The sequence below is a fragment of the Gopherus flavomarginatus genome, chromosome 1 (genome assembly GCF_025201925.1).
Source record: "Gopherus flavomarginatus isolate rGopFla2 chromosome 1, rGopFla2.mat.asm, whole genome shotgun sequence".
Taxonomy (NCBI): domain Eukaryota; kingdom Metazoa; phylum Chordata; order Testudines; family Testudinidae; genus Gopherus; species Gopherus flavomarginatus.
The window spans coordinates 204,890,324-204,907,457 of NC_066617.1; the positions used below are offsets into that span (position 1 = coordinate 204,890,324).

Sequence of the window (17,134 nt, forward strand, 5' to 3'; positions counted from 1 at the left end):
GGTCCAACCACTCTTAGATGGGTCTCTGGGGCTGTTTCTCAGCTGTGTTAATGTGACAGGCCCAACTGAGTTTGGCACCTCTCAGCCCTTTCACTGCTGGAACCTGTGACCAGAGAGTAGATTAAAATGACTCAGATGGGGCCTTCAGAACATAAGAATGTCCATACTGGGTCAGACCAATGGTCTGTCTAGCCCAGTATCCTGTCTTCTGACAGTGGCCAGTTGGAGGTTTAAGAACACCCAGAACAGGGCAATTTCAAATGATCCATCCCCTGTCAACAAGTCCCAGCTTCTGTCAGTTGGAGGTTTAGAGACACCCAGAGCATGGAGTTGTGTCCCTGACCATCAGCTAATAGCCACTGATGGACCTATCCTCCATGAACTTATATAATTCTTTGTTGAATCCAATTATCATTTTGGCCTTTACAGTATCTCATGGCAACAAGTTGATGGTGCGTTGTGTGACAAAGTTCTTCCTTTTGTTTGTTTTAAATCTGCTGCTTATTAATTTCATCGGGTGATGTCTATATGAAGGGCTTATGTGAAGGACTAAATAACATTTCCCTAATTCGTTTTCTCCAAACCATTATGATTTTATAGACGTCACCATTCATGATTTTATTGACCATTATTATATCCTTCCTTAGCCATCTCTTGTCTAAACTGAACAGTCCCAGCCTTTTTAATCTCCCCTCGTATGGAAGCTGTTCCATATCCTTAATCATTTTTATTGCCTTACTATCTCTTCTTTGAGAGGAGTGACCTGAACTGCACACAGTATTCAGAGTGTGGGTGTACCGTGGACATATATAGTGGCATTAATATTTTCTGTTTTATTATCTATCCCTTTCCAAATGGCTCCTAACATATTGATAGCTTTATTTAACTGCCACTGCACATTGAGTAGGTGTTTTCAGAGACCCATCCATGAGGACTCAAAGGTCTCTTTCCTGAGTGATAACATATAATTTAATCCCCATCAAGTTGTATGGATAGAGGGGATTAATCGGCATTATTTATGCATTTCCCCAAAAGTACAAAGTCCATAGAGCAGGGGGTGGCCAAGCTGTGGCTCCTGAGCCACATGCGGCTCTTCAGAAGTTAATCTGCAGCTCCTTGTACAGGCACCAACTCTGGGGCTGGAACTACAGGTGCCAACTTTCCAATGTGCTGAGGGGTGCTCACTGCTCTGCCACAGCTCCTGCCCCCACTCCACCCCCTCCTCTGAGCCTGCCATGCCCTCGCGCCTTCCCCCAGAGCCTCCTGCATGCCACAAAACAGCTGATCGAGAGGGAGGGGGAAGTGCTAATTGGTGGGGCTGCCAATGGGCAGGAGGTGCTGGAAGCTGGCGGGGGGAGCTGCTGACATATGACTGTGGCTCTTTGGCAATGTGCATTGGTAAATTCTGGCTCCTTCTCAGGCTCAGGTTGGCCACCCCTGCCATAGAGCAAAGGATAAAACCAATTGTAGTCCTAGTCCTATACTTCTGGGTCTGGTACATCTTAATCTTTCCTTGCCAGTTTTTGTTATTCTCCCTCAGCCCAGCTAACAACCCAGCTCTTGCTGAGAGAAACAAACTGTTCTGATCACGTAGCCTGGCCCTGTCTCTTTTTTCCTTGCCAAGCTGTCAGCTTTCACAGATACCCTGGGCAGCCACCAGGCCACTCAATCAACCCCCATCCTTTTCTAGGCCCAGAGTCCTCTAATGCAGTGGTTCTCAACCAGGAGTATGTGTACAACTGGGGGCATGCAGAAGTCTTCCAGGGGGTACATCAGGTCATTTAGATATTTGCCTAATTTTACAACAGGCTACATGAAAAACACTAGAAAAGTCAGTACAAACTAAAATTTCATATGGGCAATGGCTTGTTTATACTGCTCTATATACTATACACTGAAAGGTAAGTACACTATATCTCAATTCGTTTATTTTACAATTATGTGGTAAAAATGAGAAAGTAAGCATTTTTTCAGTAATTGTGTGCTGTGACACTTTTGTATTCTTATGACTGGTTTTTGTAAGCACATAGTTTTTAAGTGAAGTGAAACTTGGGAGTATGAAAGACAAATCAGACTCCTGAAAGGGGTACAGTAGTCTGGAAAGTTGAGAGCCACTGCTCTAATGTCTGAGTGTTCCCTTTGACATCTCTCTCCTCAGCCTTGCAAAACAGCTATCTAATTGGGGCTGCTGAGTAGTCCCCTCTTCCTAGCTATAAACCTGGGCATTGTGTTTGTTGGGATGCTCCTTTTGTAGGCCATTGGTTTACCTTTCCTGCTTTGTTTCCTTAACAAACCCTTTTGATCTAACTCCATAGCAGGTAACCCGTCAAACAACCACACACGGGTATGCACCATATTCATGAAAAATAAACCACTGTTTCCCACTTGATCATAGCACCACTGCGCACAAGGCAGAATTGGGGTCTTGAGTTTTGTGACCCAGGAAAGAGTTGGGGTGCTGTGCAGGTCACATCCAACTCCTCACTCTGCTCCCACTCCAACACATACCTTGCAGGGGGAGGAAGCTCTTCATTTTACCCTCAAGCGACCTCCACTTCATGTTGGTGTACAAAAACATCACTGACAGCCCCTAAGGAAAATGCATCTAAATCTTTCCGTGATGAAAGAAAGGTTGCCATGTTGGGGAATCTTTAGGGAGGGATTAATGTGTGTGTAGGGGAAAAGTCACTAAAGGAGCCTTCTTTCTTTCTCCTCCTTTCGCTTCTCCTACCTCCCCCGCATCACTCCCACAAAACTAACAAAGCACCTTTTCCCTCCAACTGATGTCAGTATAAAAGTGTATGTAAAGACCTGCTTCTCTGCAGGGCCAAGCAGTGCAAGAAGCTCTAAGGAAAGAGAAAACAAAAGGTGTGATGATCAAAAAGTGGAGTTCGGGTTATTTGCAAGACCTGATTACACTGTGCAACGCCTCTTGTATTCATTTTACAGGATTGCTATATTATCCTGAAACTGAGTGAAGTACCGCTGCTCTGCCATTAGAGATGGAGAAAGACCATGGGAGTGTAAATGCCACCAACACATAGATAAACGAACAAAGCTAACTGTGGTTAAATTTCTTGATGTAATTTAGAGTAGCTTTTGCTATCAAGTAGCAAGGACAGGAAAGACCACTTGGGTCATGTAGTTTGATCTCTATGGTATTGCGTGGGACTATTCCTATAAGGGCCTACCGCGGACTTTCTTGCACCTTCCTTGAAGTGGCTGATACTGGCTGCTGTCAGCGTACTGGACTAGATAGATCTCAGCTTTGATTCCATATGGCAATGCTTATGTATTCACTAACTCATTCCCAGTCTGTCTGCAGTGATTGTGTTTTAACTTTGTTCCACTCAGTTCCCATCCTATTGCTCTTAATGTTAAGAAACTTTTGCATCATGTCTAACTTAAGCTTTCCTTTTCCTTCTTTAGCTTCCAGGCATTGCTATTATTCCTTGTCCTTCCATCTTCCAAAACCGAATAATCCTGTGCCTTCCTTTAGGCTGTTAGTTTGAATGTATTTATAGACTGTGAGAATGGCCACTGTAGACTAATTATTCTTGCTGTGCTCATATATCTGCAAAGGTGTAAAATTTATCAATAGTGTTTTTGCCTTATTTTAAAAAAAGGGGGAGGGCTGCTTTACACTTCCATGAACAGCTCATCAACTGGATCTTTGTGCAAAGGATCATTGCTACTAATAAGATAAACTAAGTAAAAATCTAATTCTGAAATAAATTAACAGATCCTCCTCCTTGACTGTATCTGGGACACTCTTTATGTACAACATTACTGCACCCTGTATCTGATGGGCATACTAAAGTTTTAATTTCTTGTAAAGATCATTTTTCTGTTTCCAAACCAACATGATTTCTCTACAACCTTTTAGCACGTGATTAGGTGGCAAAATCAATATTAGTTTAATGAAATTAAATATTTCTAGAGATACTGCTTATCCGTCAGCTTCCTGTTCTAGGGTGACCGATTTAACTGGATATGAGCCTCAAGACTTGATAGAGAAGACCCTTTACCACCATGTCCATGGCTGCGATGTCTTCCATTTACGATATGCTCACCATCTCTGTAAGTAATTGGCATAAAGGGATTGGCTCCAAATCTTCAGCTTATTCAGTAAGGGCAGGAGTTCTGCAGACAACAGACATTATGGTGGAAGGAAAATAAACCTCAAAAGGGGCAGATCTCAAGTGCTCAGCGCCCATAATTGAGACCAGATTTTCAAAAGTACTCAGCTCCCATTCAGGTAGCAATTAAATGGTCTGATTTTCAAATGAGCTCATCACCCAACATGCTATGTTATTTTAAAAATATATTTGACTACTTATTTTGCTGCCCAAATGGGAGCAGAGCTGTTTTGAAAATCTGTCCCTGATTGTGTGCGCTGAATTCTTTTGAAAAATGTATCTCAATGTCGTTAGTTTGAAAAAATAAGTTATGCAACAGTTCCATGGTTTTTCCCAAGCTCACTGGTAACAATCAGTCTGTGTTTGAAATGTTGGATGTAAAACAAAAAAATTCTGAGATGCATGTTCCTTAGTAGCATGTGGATGAGTTCTGAAAGCACTGTGTCAGAAGAAAGAGATACATGATTAGTAATTCCCCATTGCCACGAGGGGAATTGATCACCTCTTCAAACATCTGGATTTAGTTTAAAACACAGTAGCTTTATTTATTTTTTCCAGAAGCAAACTGGGGGAATAGAAAACATTTCTGATAATGGCTCAGACTTGCACAGCCCAACTTTCACCACATCCACTAATTATGTAAACAAACAACCCAAAAGAAAAGACAAAAGAAACCAAAACCTTCACTAATGAATTGGTTTCCAGATTGCCACCATTGGCTTAAAACAACCAGAAAGAAACCATCCTTGACCCTCTCTGAAGAAGAGTCAATCCCCTATGTTACGGTGTGATGTTAATGAAGATCTGGAATATATATAAGAACTATATAGGAAGATGACCTTCCTGTACTTAGAACAAGTCAGTGGTGAATGACTAAATATCAAATTCTATTGACTCCAATGGGAGTTACGCAAAGGAAGGCAGAAATTGACCCTAAATATTTTGGCATTTGCCAAAGAATTAGTGGAAGCTCGGGCCTGCTAAATCACATTATTTCCTACTGGCTCTTATTTTTAAGTCTCCTCTTTTATGAAAGATCAAAAACTGCTTATATCCCTAGTTCCCGTCTATGGCATGTGACTGCTCACCTACACAAGCCAATGCTCATTTTTCCCTTCTGATATTATTTGATATAACTGTCAAACAGTATAAAGAATTCTGATAAAGCCATGATCATCTTCTGAAAAACAGTATCTCACCTTTACAACACAGTCATGAACATCAGAACCCATAGCATCAGAACTCGGGTTGGCAATGGAAGGCAATAGCTGATACTTTGGTCCAGTTTTGTAAATAGGAGTTGAGTGGAATTCTAAAATACAGTGATATGACTAAGCTACTTAGTTAAAAATACTGATCTGGATGCTGTAACTGAACTATAAAGATAAAGAATTACAAAGTTTAGAAACAGAAGAAATATAAGAGAGACAGATCTAATTTAAAAGGTCTGATGAGTTAAAGTAACCAAGGCCTAGGAAGAGGGAGGAAAAAGTCAAACTACTTGGGGAACAATAGGAACAGTAAAAAAAACATGGCATGAATAGTGAGTAATAAGAATGATGAAAATACATGTAAAATGTACAAACTTCTGTGCCTCCAGAGAGCACTGTTATAACTCCCCCGCCATCCATCAGCAAACATCTGACGAGTAGGAACAGCAGAAGGTTGACAGGTCTGACTGTACACAATTTAGCATTCTATGAAACAGTCTGATGATTAAGTGTCACCTGATGTTAATCTGGAGAGAGAAATCTTACACCTGATTAGAGAATTAAAAAACAAAACCCTATACTGAGATAAGCAATTGCTCTTCCAAAATAAACTCAAACACTATAAGACGTTTAAAAACTAAAATTGTTAGAGAGAGCCATGAAGGAAACAACAAAACTAGAAGTATAATGGGTGTAATAAGAACAGCAAGAATAGTAGATGTGAGTAGTTTGCTGAAGATGTGCTGATATAAAAATAGTTTTCTGTTTTGAAACGTTTGGTAGCTTCCAGTTTGAAGAAAAAAATGTTGACATTTCAGAGGGTTTACTTATTTCTATAATGCCACCAATGTGCAGGGAACATGGATGTGCAACAGAGGAAGTTTGCCACTCAGCTAGTGGGTCTCTGCCTAAGGAGCTGCTAGTCTACAAAATGGGACAAGTGAAGCCATTACAATGCAAACAAAATACTCCTAGCCTCAGCTGTGTCTTTTCTCATGAGCCTGCTCCCTTTGTAGGGAGGGTTTAATGCACCAAAGATGATGTTATCCCATTGTTTCTGCTGCACAAATTGCTGCCAGTTTGTCCGGGAACTGGCTCCACATGCCACGCCAGACAAAAGTACAAGCCCCAGCTGCTACCTGGAACAGAACCTCACAGGCACAATGCCCAATATAATGGAGGAGGTGCAGGTTAAACTCTGCACCACCTTGAGCCTGTTGTCTCCCAGTGTAAAGCTCAAGACTTTCAGCAAAGAACCTCTGGTCTTTCAGGCAGCTAGGGAACTTTTAAGGGCTGTATTCTGTCAGGGCATCATCCACTGATCATGCAGTTGTAGGGAATTCAGTGGATTAGCAAGTGGTATGATCTGGGGAAGCTTAGACAATTACTATTGCAAGTGTAGGATTGAAAGGCCAATTTCCCTGCAAAGTTGTGGCCTTGAGCACAGGCTGGTGAATGATGCATTCCAGTGAAACCTATGGAGCCTTTTAAAATAATCATTTATGACAGACCAAAATCGGCTAGCCCAACTAAGCAAGTCTTTTCAGCCTGCATGCTCAACCAGGCAGGGAACCACAACAGAGAAACAGCCATTCACAAATGGTAGAGGAAAGCTGTAAATCGAACAGCCAATAGTAAAAAGCTGCTAAATTCTATCCAACTGATTGCAATGAAGGTCACTGGGGCCTGCACAAGTTGGCTTGGTAATAGACACTTCTGTCCCAGTAAGACGTGGCTGAGGTCTCTCAGTCAGCAGCTCACAAGGCAGTTTAATGCAGGGTCGACTGCGAACTGATCTAACGTTCTGTGGCCACTATCCTGTGTCCAATGACATGCTTTCCTCGAAGACTGCCAAAAAGAAGAACACAGACACATTGCTCATATATACTTGGGAAGTGAAGCTGGAGTACTCTATTTAGTCCTCAATTCTTTTGCAACCTTTAAAACATTGTCTTAACAGAAGACCTAAAACAGGAACTAGGAAAATGAGAAGGCATCTGACAAGGGTGGAGCCCAGAACAACAACTGGCGCACAAAGAAGAACGCTGCTGTGTATACATAGAACAGAAGGTGCTCTACTAGTGTTAATTTATGCTTTGGAAGATTAAGTAGCTAAATAATTTGAATTCGGGGTAAGAGAAACCTGAGAATTAGACTAAAGGTATGACTACACTTTGAGCTGGGAATGTTATTCCCAGCTTGAGGAGACATATCTGTGCTAGCTCTGATCAAGCTAGTGCACTAAGTATAGTGTAGCTGCGATGATGAGAGTGGCAGGAGGGGCTAGACACCTTGAGTACATGCTTAGTGACTGTGATGGACATGTACTCAGCGTGGCTAGCCCCTCCTGTTTCTGTGGCTACATTTTATTTTTAGCATGTTAGCTTGATGAGAGCTAGCATGAATATCTCTCCTCGAGCTGAGACTCGCTCTTGCAGCTGCAAGCGTAGCCATCCCCTGAGGTAGAGGAATTTGCTTTTGGAAAACTTAGAGCCCATTGAAAAGCTCTCTCTCTCTCTCAGAAGATCAAAGCCAAATGGGAGTGCCATTTGTGAGGCTTTGGGTTCTTTAGAATACAGGTAAACATGAAAGCATGATGCACAGAGATTTAACTGGACAACTGTGATTAGTAACATCACAGATGTAGACTAGCATTAATCGAAGTTACGACACTAAATCCTAAAACAGCAATTGACGATGGGCTCCTTTATTTGTCCAAGACCCTGCCTCTGAATTAATGTACTGAGCTTATGGTTAATACATGTTTTAGAGAAATAGGACAACCAAACATGTATAAAAGAAGCCAGATGACTAAAAAGGGACTCTGAGGTAAAAGAAATGAACAGCTTGGCATCTACCATGATGGATTCCTGGTTGCCTTCTCAAAGGATGCTGCAGTTTACCTTGGTATCTTCAGAATGAACATGGACTGTGTCTATTAGTGGAGGAGGAGCTGACTCCATAGCCAGAAAGTTCTTGCAAGAGTAATTTTTTGAGGGTATTTCCTGAGGAACACCGGCAAGATAGACTGGGTTTGAAGAAAAGCTTAATGAGTTACCACCTGTGTAGATGGAAATGAGAGGAACTAACGTGAGATGACCGGCATACAGTAGATACTAGCATTCTGAAACTTCAGGGCAGTAGTACCAAGAACAAATGTTCTAATCCATCCATGACTCATTTAACCCACAGTTTTAGCTCAAATATAATATGTCTGTGTCTCTAACCAGGTATTTACAACATGCACATCACTATGGCACCTGATCACTGTCAGAATTACAAAAATATAATTAGTCCAAAGACTGAAAACCATGTCATTAACTACCAAATGGTAAAGAAAAGTATTACTGGGTGCTCTTCTCTTCCACCCCTACTACCAGATGTATCTCCATCAAAATAACCCCCCTGTGAATACTAGTAATCAGATGAGCCCAAAAGTTTTATTTCATGTGGTCATCTTCTTCACTACCACTGGCTTAAAGCAGAAAATATTGCTTGTCTGGCCCACTTCTTGACCTGATCCTGCATTGAAAATCAGCCTAGTTCCATCTGGGAGCTTTACCATCCAGTTCAATGGAATGCAGAATCAGGCCATCTGAGAGTAAGAGAGAATCTCTATTTCTTCATAGTGTGTCGTACAAACCTACTGAGAGCTGCTGCTGTTGGCTAAACCGGAGCATTTGAACCTCTGATACTGCCTTTTTTTCCTCTCAACGTAAAACAAATATGGTTGTGTGGAAAAGGAGCAAGGTGGAGCTTCCAAATAAGGCCTTCAGGATCATGCAAGAATGTTCCAGAGCTGCAGTTAAGGCTTTGTTGTGAAGCATTAGTTACATCTCTGGCACTGAACCAGAGAGATCTGGGGAGAGGAAGCCAGACTAAACATTTGGAGATTGTCCCCAGCTCTAATTTTAGCATATCTCTTCACAGAGAAACCAAGCAGGGTGTTTAGAGGATTTGCACCTCCAGTAAAAACTTTTCAGTAACTCATTTGCTTCCTGAGACTGCTCTTTATTTGTATGTTTAAGAGAAGAACCAAAGACCTGTATTTTAAACTTGTCATGTTAAAAAAATAAGCCTAGTCTTCAAAATACAAAGTTTACTTTCCAGAGGGGAAAAAGAAATGCAGCCAAAAATACATTACAAATGCTCAGTCATGTTTCAATCAATCAATTGCAAACGCTTCCAAATACTTTGGTAAAATTAAAATAAAAGCAGCTCTCTGTTTCCAAATATTTTTGGATCCTTCTACTTACCAAACCTTTTTTAAAAATGCAGTCCAAAGGTGGGGGTGGTTATTGCAGTTCCATAAATAATGACTTTGTTATGGTATGAGTGCAGAATAAATTGAGGAATGAAGGGCAGATGCAGGTAAATAGTCTGTAATAAGATATTTGTACGACATGTAGGCAAAACCCAGAGGAGTGTGGTCTTTGCAGGGAAGTTCAGGGTTTACAGGGGGCAAGTTTCCTCTTTACAAATAAATCACTGTAGGAGCTGGTCACAAGGTCAAGCAATCTGAAATACTTTTACATTATGTTCACAGTGTTGGTGAAAGGCCAAGTCACAACCAAGTACTATCGACTACTGTCCAAGCATGGAGGCTGGGTTTGGGTACAGAGCTATGCTACCATCGTGCATAACAGCCGTTCATCTCGGCCTCACTGCATAGTGAGTGTCAATTATGTCCTTACGTAAGTCAAAATATTTTGTACCATTAAAAGACATTTATCAGTACTTGATGGATTACTAATCCAATCCTTTATCCAATCTTATTGTATTAATCTCCTCTGGTATCATCTTGTATATATACAATCTACAGCAATTTATCTTTCCCCATCAGCTCCCTATTTTACTTACAGTAAGTGATTGTATAAATGGTATATTGGGTAAAATGAGAATGTATCCACTCTGATTACATTTACACACTATTACCTTGGATTCTGAAAGATTCCAAAGATTTTGTGGTGAACATGTCACATTACTGGTAATTATTTGGGTTACAGTGGAGCCCAGAGGCTGTACTTGAGATCAGAGCGCCTGTATGCTAGGCAAAGTTTTTGACCTGATGAGTTTACAGTCTAACTAGACAAGACGGACAAAGGGTGGGAGAAAGGAAGTATTATGCCGCTTTTACAGGCAGGAAATTGAGGCACAGAGAAATTAAGTCACTTGCCTGAGGTCGCACGGCTAGTTAGGGCTCAACTCTTTTCTTGTATTTTCAAGTAACTGCCACAAAGCCTGTGCACATCTGTGGGCAGAAGTTAGTTCTATGTCATTTTCTCAGACAGAAATGACTCCTAGCTACAGAAGAAAGGGAAAAGGTTTTGTTTACTTATTCTTTCACCTGTCTGCTGTAAAACTTACTGAAAACACTGTCATTCCCTGTGAAGTTCAATCTTTATACTGTATGTTTTCATATTGCTGATTTTCAGCTCTCCTGCTACACCCTCTCACTTCCCTCCACTGAATTTTTTGGTAAGTCCAAAAGGAATGGATTTTTTTTTTTAAATCAGAGCTGCAGCAATAAATGGAAAAACAACCCAACACACCAAACAACACTGAAGCCTCACAGCTTAGTCTTAAATATCCTTATTTTTTTGTACACCATTATTTATAAAATATTGTCTAAAAAATCTGATGTATCTATTTAACAGATACATCTGAGAAAAGATAGACATTTCCATGAAACTAAACCCTCCTGGCTGATTCTGTGGTGTGGTTGTAGCTATCAGACTGGCAGAAGAATGACCTAGGTTCCCTTTCCTCTGTGTCAATTTTCAAATGTGTCAGGGAAAAGAAACTCATGCTTGAGAAAGATAGGAGGACACTGAACTGATCTTTGCCCTTCTGTTAGATCAGCCCCACACCAGCATTGTCTGTGGTCCCCAAGGCAAAGTGCCACAAGGATGGCTTAAAAAAAAAAAAAAAGAGAGAGCTTAAGTTCAGACATAGGGATGTTTAATACCAAGTTTGTAACCCTGTTCCTGGTGGAATTTTTGCAATCTATTGTTGTGGGAATAGGTTCAGGCCTTATGATTTATCTCCCTCTCTCACGTTCCCCACCCACCACTGCAGACCAAATGAATATCTTGGATGGATAGTAATGAAAACATTGTGAAACTAAACCATTTTAAAATATACGTTTCATCTGTGCAGTGCATTAAAGTATTTAACCTATCACAATGACTCTTTTGCAGAGATATTGAGTACAAGGAACTTCAATTATCGCTGGACCAGGTTACCATTTCTAAGTCACAGTTTTCTTGCAGAAACTCAATGTCTACCTCACAAGAAACAAGGAGAGTAGCAAAACCCAAAAGTAATAAAATGAAGGCAAAACTCAGAATGACTCCTTACCCTCAACAGGTAACTCTTTCAGTAACACCCAACTACAAGAAAACAGGGCGTTTGTGGGAGTAGCTTGGTCATCATGAGATTAATTTGCTGCTAGTATAATGCTGCCAAAAAACTCCCGTGAAATTCAAAGTTAACATGTGCCTTGTCCTTTCTTGGGGCCCGAGAATGCCGTCTCATGTAAATGACACAGCAGAAATGGAGAAGGCACAGCATGTGGGAAGAAGAGGCTTAAGGATTATCAGGTTATCAGTCAGAACTCAAAAGCCTTTGGATTTTAGGTATTCAGATTAGTTAGAAAAACTAAGGTTGAGGGTTTTTTTAAGCAAAAAGAACAGTGTAACACAGAGAACAGATGCTGTATGTTTAATTTGAGCTGGTGTAAAAATATACCAATTTTTGCTAACCAAGGTCTGGCTCCAAATGAATGCAGGCAACTTCCTCAGGCAGAAGGTAGCCTAGTGGATAGGATGCTGACCTGGGATCAATTCCTGTCCTGCTGGGTCACCTTGGGCAAGTCACTTAGCCTCTTAGTGCTTCAGTTTCCTAATTCGTAAAATGGGGGATAAGAATATTGATCTTCTTTGTAAAAGCACTTTGAGATCTACAGATGATAAAAGCTGGATATTATTATCGATCAGGAATGGGGAAAAACTAGCACACGTACTTTATTGAACACAGTGGGAGCCAGTCAGATATTTGGAGGAAGTATGTGTTGTGGTGTTTAACTGACTCATAGGGGTTAGATCTGGACTTGCCACCATTCCAAAGCTTCCCATATTAATTAATAAATCTTTTTAACATAAGCAAATGACATTCATGTAATTTAACAAAGACTTCCTATTCTCCAAAACAGGATTATATCCTCTGATGTTTACATACAACTATTGACCAAAAACTTTTAACTATCCAAAATTATTCCTTAACATTAGGATGACTGAGGTGGTGCTGAAATTATTGTTCTGTTGCATCAAAGTAGTGTTTCGCTACTGTCTTTGTTCAGTGACCTAACAATACTGTATGATATTTACATAGCAGCTCACATCCTGAGGGATCGCCAAAGAGTTGCAAACCTGCCTTTGAAATGCAGCCATCTCTTGGATGGAGTGCAGCATTTGGTTTACAATATTCCTCATGCCATGTCCTTAACTCTCTCCAGTTAAAAACACAGGGGCAATTTTAGATAGGCTCAGTTATCCAAATAAGATTTCTGACTGAACACTAGGATTAATGCCCCAACTCTGGTGAAAAGTCACATGGGATTTTTAATGAAAACTGGTCAGCAGCCTTGTTTTTATATCATAGCCACTAATACAGTGCCTTTATGGGGGACATTTACTCACTGCTGACTTACAGGGAAGAATGCCATCTACTGAGTCACCGACACCATTTCCCCCTCCAACATCCCAGTCTAAGTTTTGATCTGCCCCAATCCTACTTAGTTTATGAGATTTAATGCAGTCACAGTTCCAGGTGGCATGGCTGGAGGCAACTACACTGGTGTGTAACATGGATACACTTTTCTTTATTTTTCAGCAATACAGCTCATTCCAAACAGACAAACTGGAATGTGGCCAGGTTGGAAGCTGGAGATCCAGCCCTACAGTGAATGCTGGCACCATCCAAGAACAGAACTTCCATTCAGAAAACAGTGAACTTTTATATGCCCCCTCATATAGTTTGCCTTTCTCTTACCATTATGGACACTTCCCTGTAGATTCTCATGTCTTCAGTAGCAAAAAACAAATGCTGACTTCTAAATTTGGGCAGTCTCAAGGATCACCTTGTGAAGTGGCTCGTTTTTTCTTGAGTACATTGCAGACAAGTGGGGAGCGCCAATGGCATTATGCCAACTCTTTAGTACCTACCAGCCAGTCGCCATCTAAAAATCTTCCCGATCAACCAATAAATATTGCACGTCATAATCTTGCACAGAGTTATGAAGGTGAGTGTTATCTCAAAAATAATAAGCTGCATAGCATTTGGAAGATATGTACTTTGAAAATATGAAATACAGTATGTTTACTAAACACAGAAAAATATCTTTGGCTTTAACATGCAGTATGTTTAAAAAGGTACACTGTCATGACATTTAGACCTACTTCTTTTTCATTTGAACAGGAATGTTACCCAGTTTCAAAAAGAAAAATACCATTCTTATGAAAGCCTTTAGTGCAGGGGTTCTCAAACTGGGGGCCGGGACCCCTCAGGGGGTCGCAAGGTTATTACATGCGGGGTCATGAGCTGTCAGCCTCCACCCCACACCCTGCTTTGCCTCCAGCATTTATAATGGTGTTAAATATATAAACGAGTGTTTTTAATTTATAAGGGGGAGCACACTCAGAGGCTTGCTGTGTGAAAGGGGTCACCAGTACAAAAGTTTGAGAACCACTGCTTTAGTGGGTAAATTTTCACAAAAGCCAATACTTGGTCTCCCTTTACAGGCACAACTCACATGAGTGTTTATGCAAAGTTAGTTTGCAGGTGCAAAAATGTGGGTTCAAACTGTGCCAGCATATCAGACAGAAGTGGAAGTACTCAGATCTGCACCTACAAGTCAACTGCAGAAACCAAAATACAGGCTTGATTGTACCCATACAAAAGGGAAGCCATCCTTTTAAAAATGTACCTATATTTAAAGTATTCACCTTACTAGCTACGTTAATGATAGTAAATGTAAACATTTTTAGGATTGATGTCAATGGGAAATTGTCTTGATTACTAATTTTCTTCAGGCAATGTCTTCAGTGATGGGAGTTGCACCATCTTTCCACACAGCTGGGGCAGCTCAAATGCTTTGAAAGGAACACAGGGGATACTGGCCTCTCCTGCCAGGCAACTCACAAGAAGTGTACTTCCAAGGCTTTAGGAAATGTTAAATGAAAAAAATAATATCAAATAAGTTGAAAATTCAGTCCTATCCTGTGTGAAATAGGCTTTAAATATTTCTCTGCTCAGTGTTTAACTGCATACACCACTCTTAAAAGAAAAAAACCCAGCTGTAATGGGAGCCTGCAGGAAGATGGATAAACTGGAAACCACCAGTTAGGACTGATTAGCAGAGACATTACTGGGAGAAAGGAAGTTTTGTATTCTTCTATGGAATATCTCCTCTAATGGAAAACAGTGAAGAAAAAAAGATAGGGAAAGACAAGTAGGATCAGAACCTTTAGCGATCCCAGAGACATCACAGGATTATTCACTTTGGCACCCAGCTCCTGAAGGAGGTGCTTGAAGATTGATCTTCACTGTCATGTCACCACGTCTCTGGTTCTGAAATGGGTTTTATAGCATAAGACAGAAAATGTGGGAGAGCTCCTGAAGAAAGAAATGTTTTGAAGAAAGTTTGGGAACTGGGCACTACATAAAAAATGCTTTTGGAAAGTGAATCCATTCTGGGACTCATTTATTGCTAGTGAAATTACACCATTTAGGAATAAAATGGGAAAAACATCCCTGTAAGCTCAGGCCCGGTCAGAGATCACTCATGTGTCTCATAGAAAAAGTTGATGGGAGTTGGGAGTGGAGCCTCCCTGAAGGCACTGTGGATTTTATTTCTACCCCATTTCAGAATTTGCCTCCTCCGTAGCCAGAATCAGACATGTTGCTATTGGCAAACACGAGGCATGAATCCTTGGAAGGGACCCCTTCCTTAGATTTGAATGGAATGGGAAGGAAAGGAATGTCTGATCTTGTTCACACTATCTGCTCCTTTTCTCCATTGCTTCACTTGACTGGTGAGAATGAGTCAACTTTTAAGCTGAGAGGATCTGCTTAGAATAATTAGCTGCAGTCCAAACGAAAACCAAATACAATATTTGACAACAGGGTTTGAGGCCACGGCTGTTACAGCAAAGCACATTACTTCCATAGAGGCCTCTACCAAAAAGAGCATGGACTGAAGATGTGTTTTTCTGTATGAATTCTATTTTTTAGATTCATCAGACCAAGTCATCAAAGCTCTGGAAAGGTGGTATGTAGCACAAAAAGCTGTTTGCAAATCAGATGACACTGTCTCAGAATCTTGTCTTCAGGCTTCTTCAACTTTCCTGCTGACTGGTAAAGAAGAAGAAATCCCTTCAGAGAACATAACTGTCTTTCCAGCCAGAGAGGATCTCTCTGCAATATTTGATACAGAAGGAGCCAACTGGGACAGAACATTTCAGCCCTGACCAGATTCTGTTATCCACTCCACTGAACTCAAGTAGCCTGAAAAATATCAAGAGCCACAACCTGTGAAACAGATCTATGCCCTTCCACATACATCTCATTCTCAGCTGATGCAAAAACTGATACTGCTGAAATGTCAAGAATGGCTAGAGGAAGTAAGCTCTTGGATGAAGAGCAGATGGCTCAAGCTGAACCCAGAGGAAAGGCGTTGAAGAATTGGCCAAGACATTGTATCTTGTCTTCCACTGAAGGCAAACAGCCCCCCTTAGTCGAAGTAGTGTGAAACATCGAGGTCCTCTTTAACTCCTCACTAACTGGGATGACCAGGTAGTATCCATGTCCGAAGCTGCTTTCTTTCACTTCCAGCTTCTGAGGAAACTTCATCCCTTCCTCCTGGATGAGAACCTGGTCGCAGTATCCATGCATTTGTCACCTCCAGGCCGTATTACTCTAACTCATTGCATCTGATGTTGAATGTGAAGATGATGCACAGGCTCCAGCTGGTACAGAATGTGGCTGCCTACCTTCCTCATGGTTCAGGCCATAATGAGCACCTCAGACCTGTGCTCAAGTCCCTTCACTGGCTCCCAGTTGGCTTCCAATGCCACCTTAAGGTCTTGCTCCTAATTTAAGCCAATTAATAGATTAAGCCCCAGTTACATCAAAGATCTGATTTCAATCTATGAACCACCATGACAGCTGTGCTCCTCTGGGACAAAGCCCTGTCTGGGGGATCTGACTATGGAACAGTTTTCCAGAGGAGATCAGGTAAATCCAGATTCTGACCATCTTTTGGAAAAGTTGCAGCACTGTCCTGTCATACAGAGGACTGCGCCCTTTAAGAGGGAACTGATCCAGCTCACCTATGCCTCATAACAGCCTCTTGATGGAGCCTGAGAGAGAGTGCAGATGTTCCTGCTCTCTATAAAGAGCCAGAAGGGAACAGGGCATGGAAGAAGCAGCTGTGGCAGAGAAGAGAAGAACTCTAGTGATCAGGAGACCCCTGAGTGGGAGAAGGGTTTGGGCCAAAGCCAGAAGGCTGAGTTCCAGCTGGGAATGGCAGCCTTGTGAAGAGGAGACTGGGACAGAAGAGCTCTGGATGTGGTAGAGGACACTAGGGCTGAGTATGAACTTTGATGATAGACTTTATTTTTGGATCTTGAGGATTGTTTTGAATTGCTTCGGTTATTAAACCAGCCACAGGCAGAGGTGGCGTTAGTCACGAGGAAGTCTGCATGGAATTCTTAAGAGGCTCAG

At 41.3% G+C, this 17,134-nt stretch overlaps 1 protein-coding gene across 1 annotated transcript in view; it reads left to right on the forward strand.

Annotated features, from left to right (window-relative positions):
- SIM2 (SIM bHLH transcription factor 2) overlaps positions 1-17,134 on the forward strand; it is a 67,899-nt gene that overhangs the window by 45,196 nt on the left and 5,569 nt on the right. The window contains exons 7-10 of the mRNA XM_050929209.1: positions 3,974-4,080; positions 9,897-10,044; positions 11,551-11,719; positions 13,244-13,652. Coding sequence (XP_050785166.1) covers positions 3,974-4,080; positions 9,897-10,044; positions 11,551-11,719; positions 13,244-13,652 — 833 coding nt within the window. The remainder of the gene's footprint in view (positions 1-3,973; positions 4,081-9,896; positions 10,045-11,550; positions 11,720-13,243; positions 13,653-17,134) is intronic.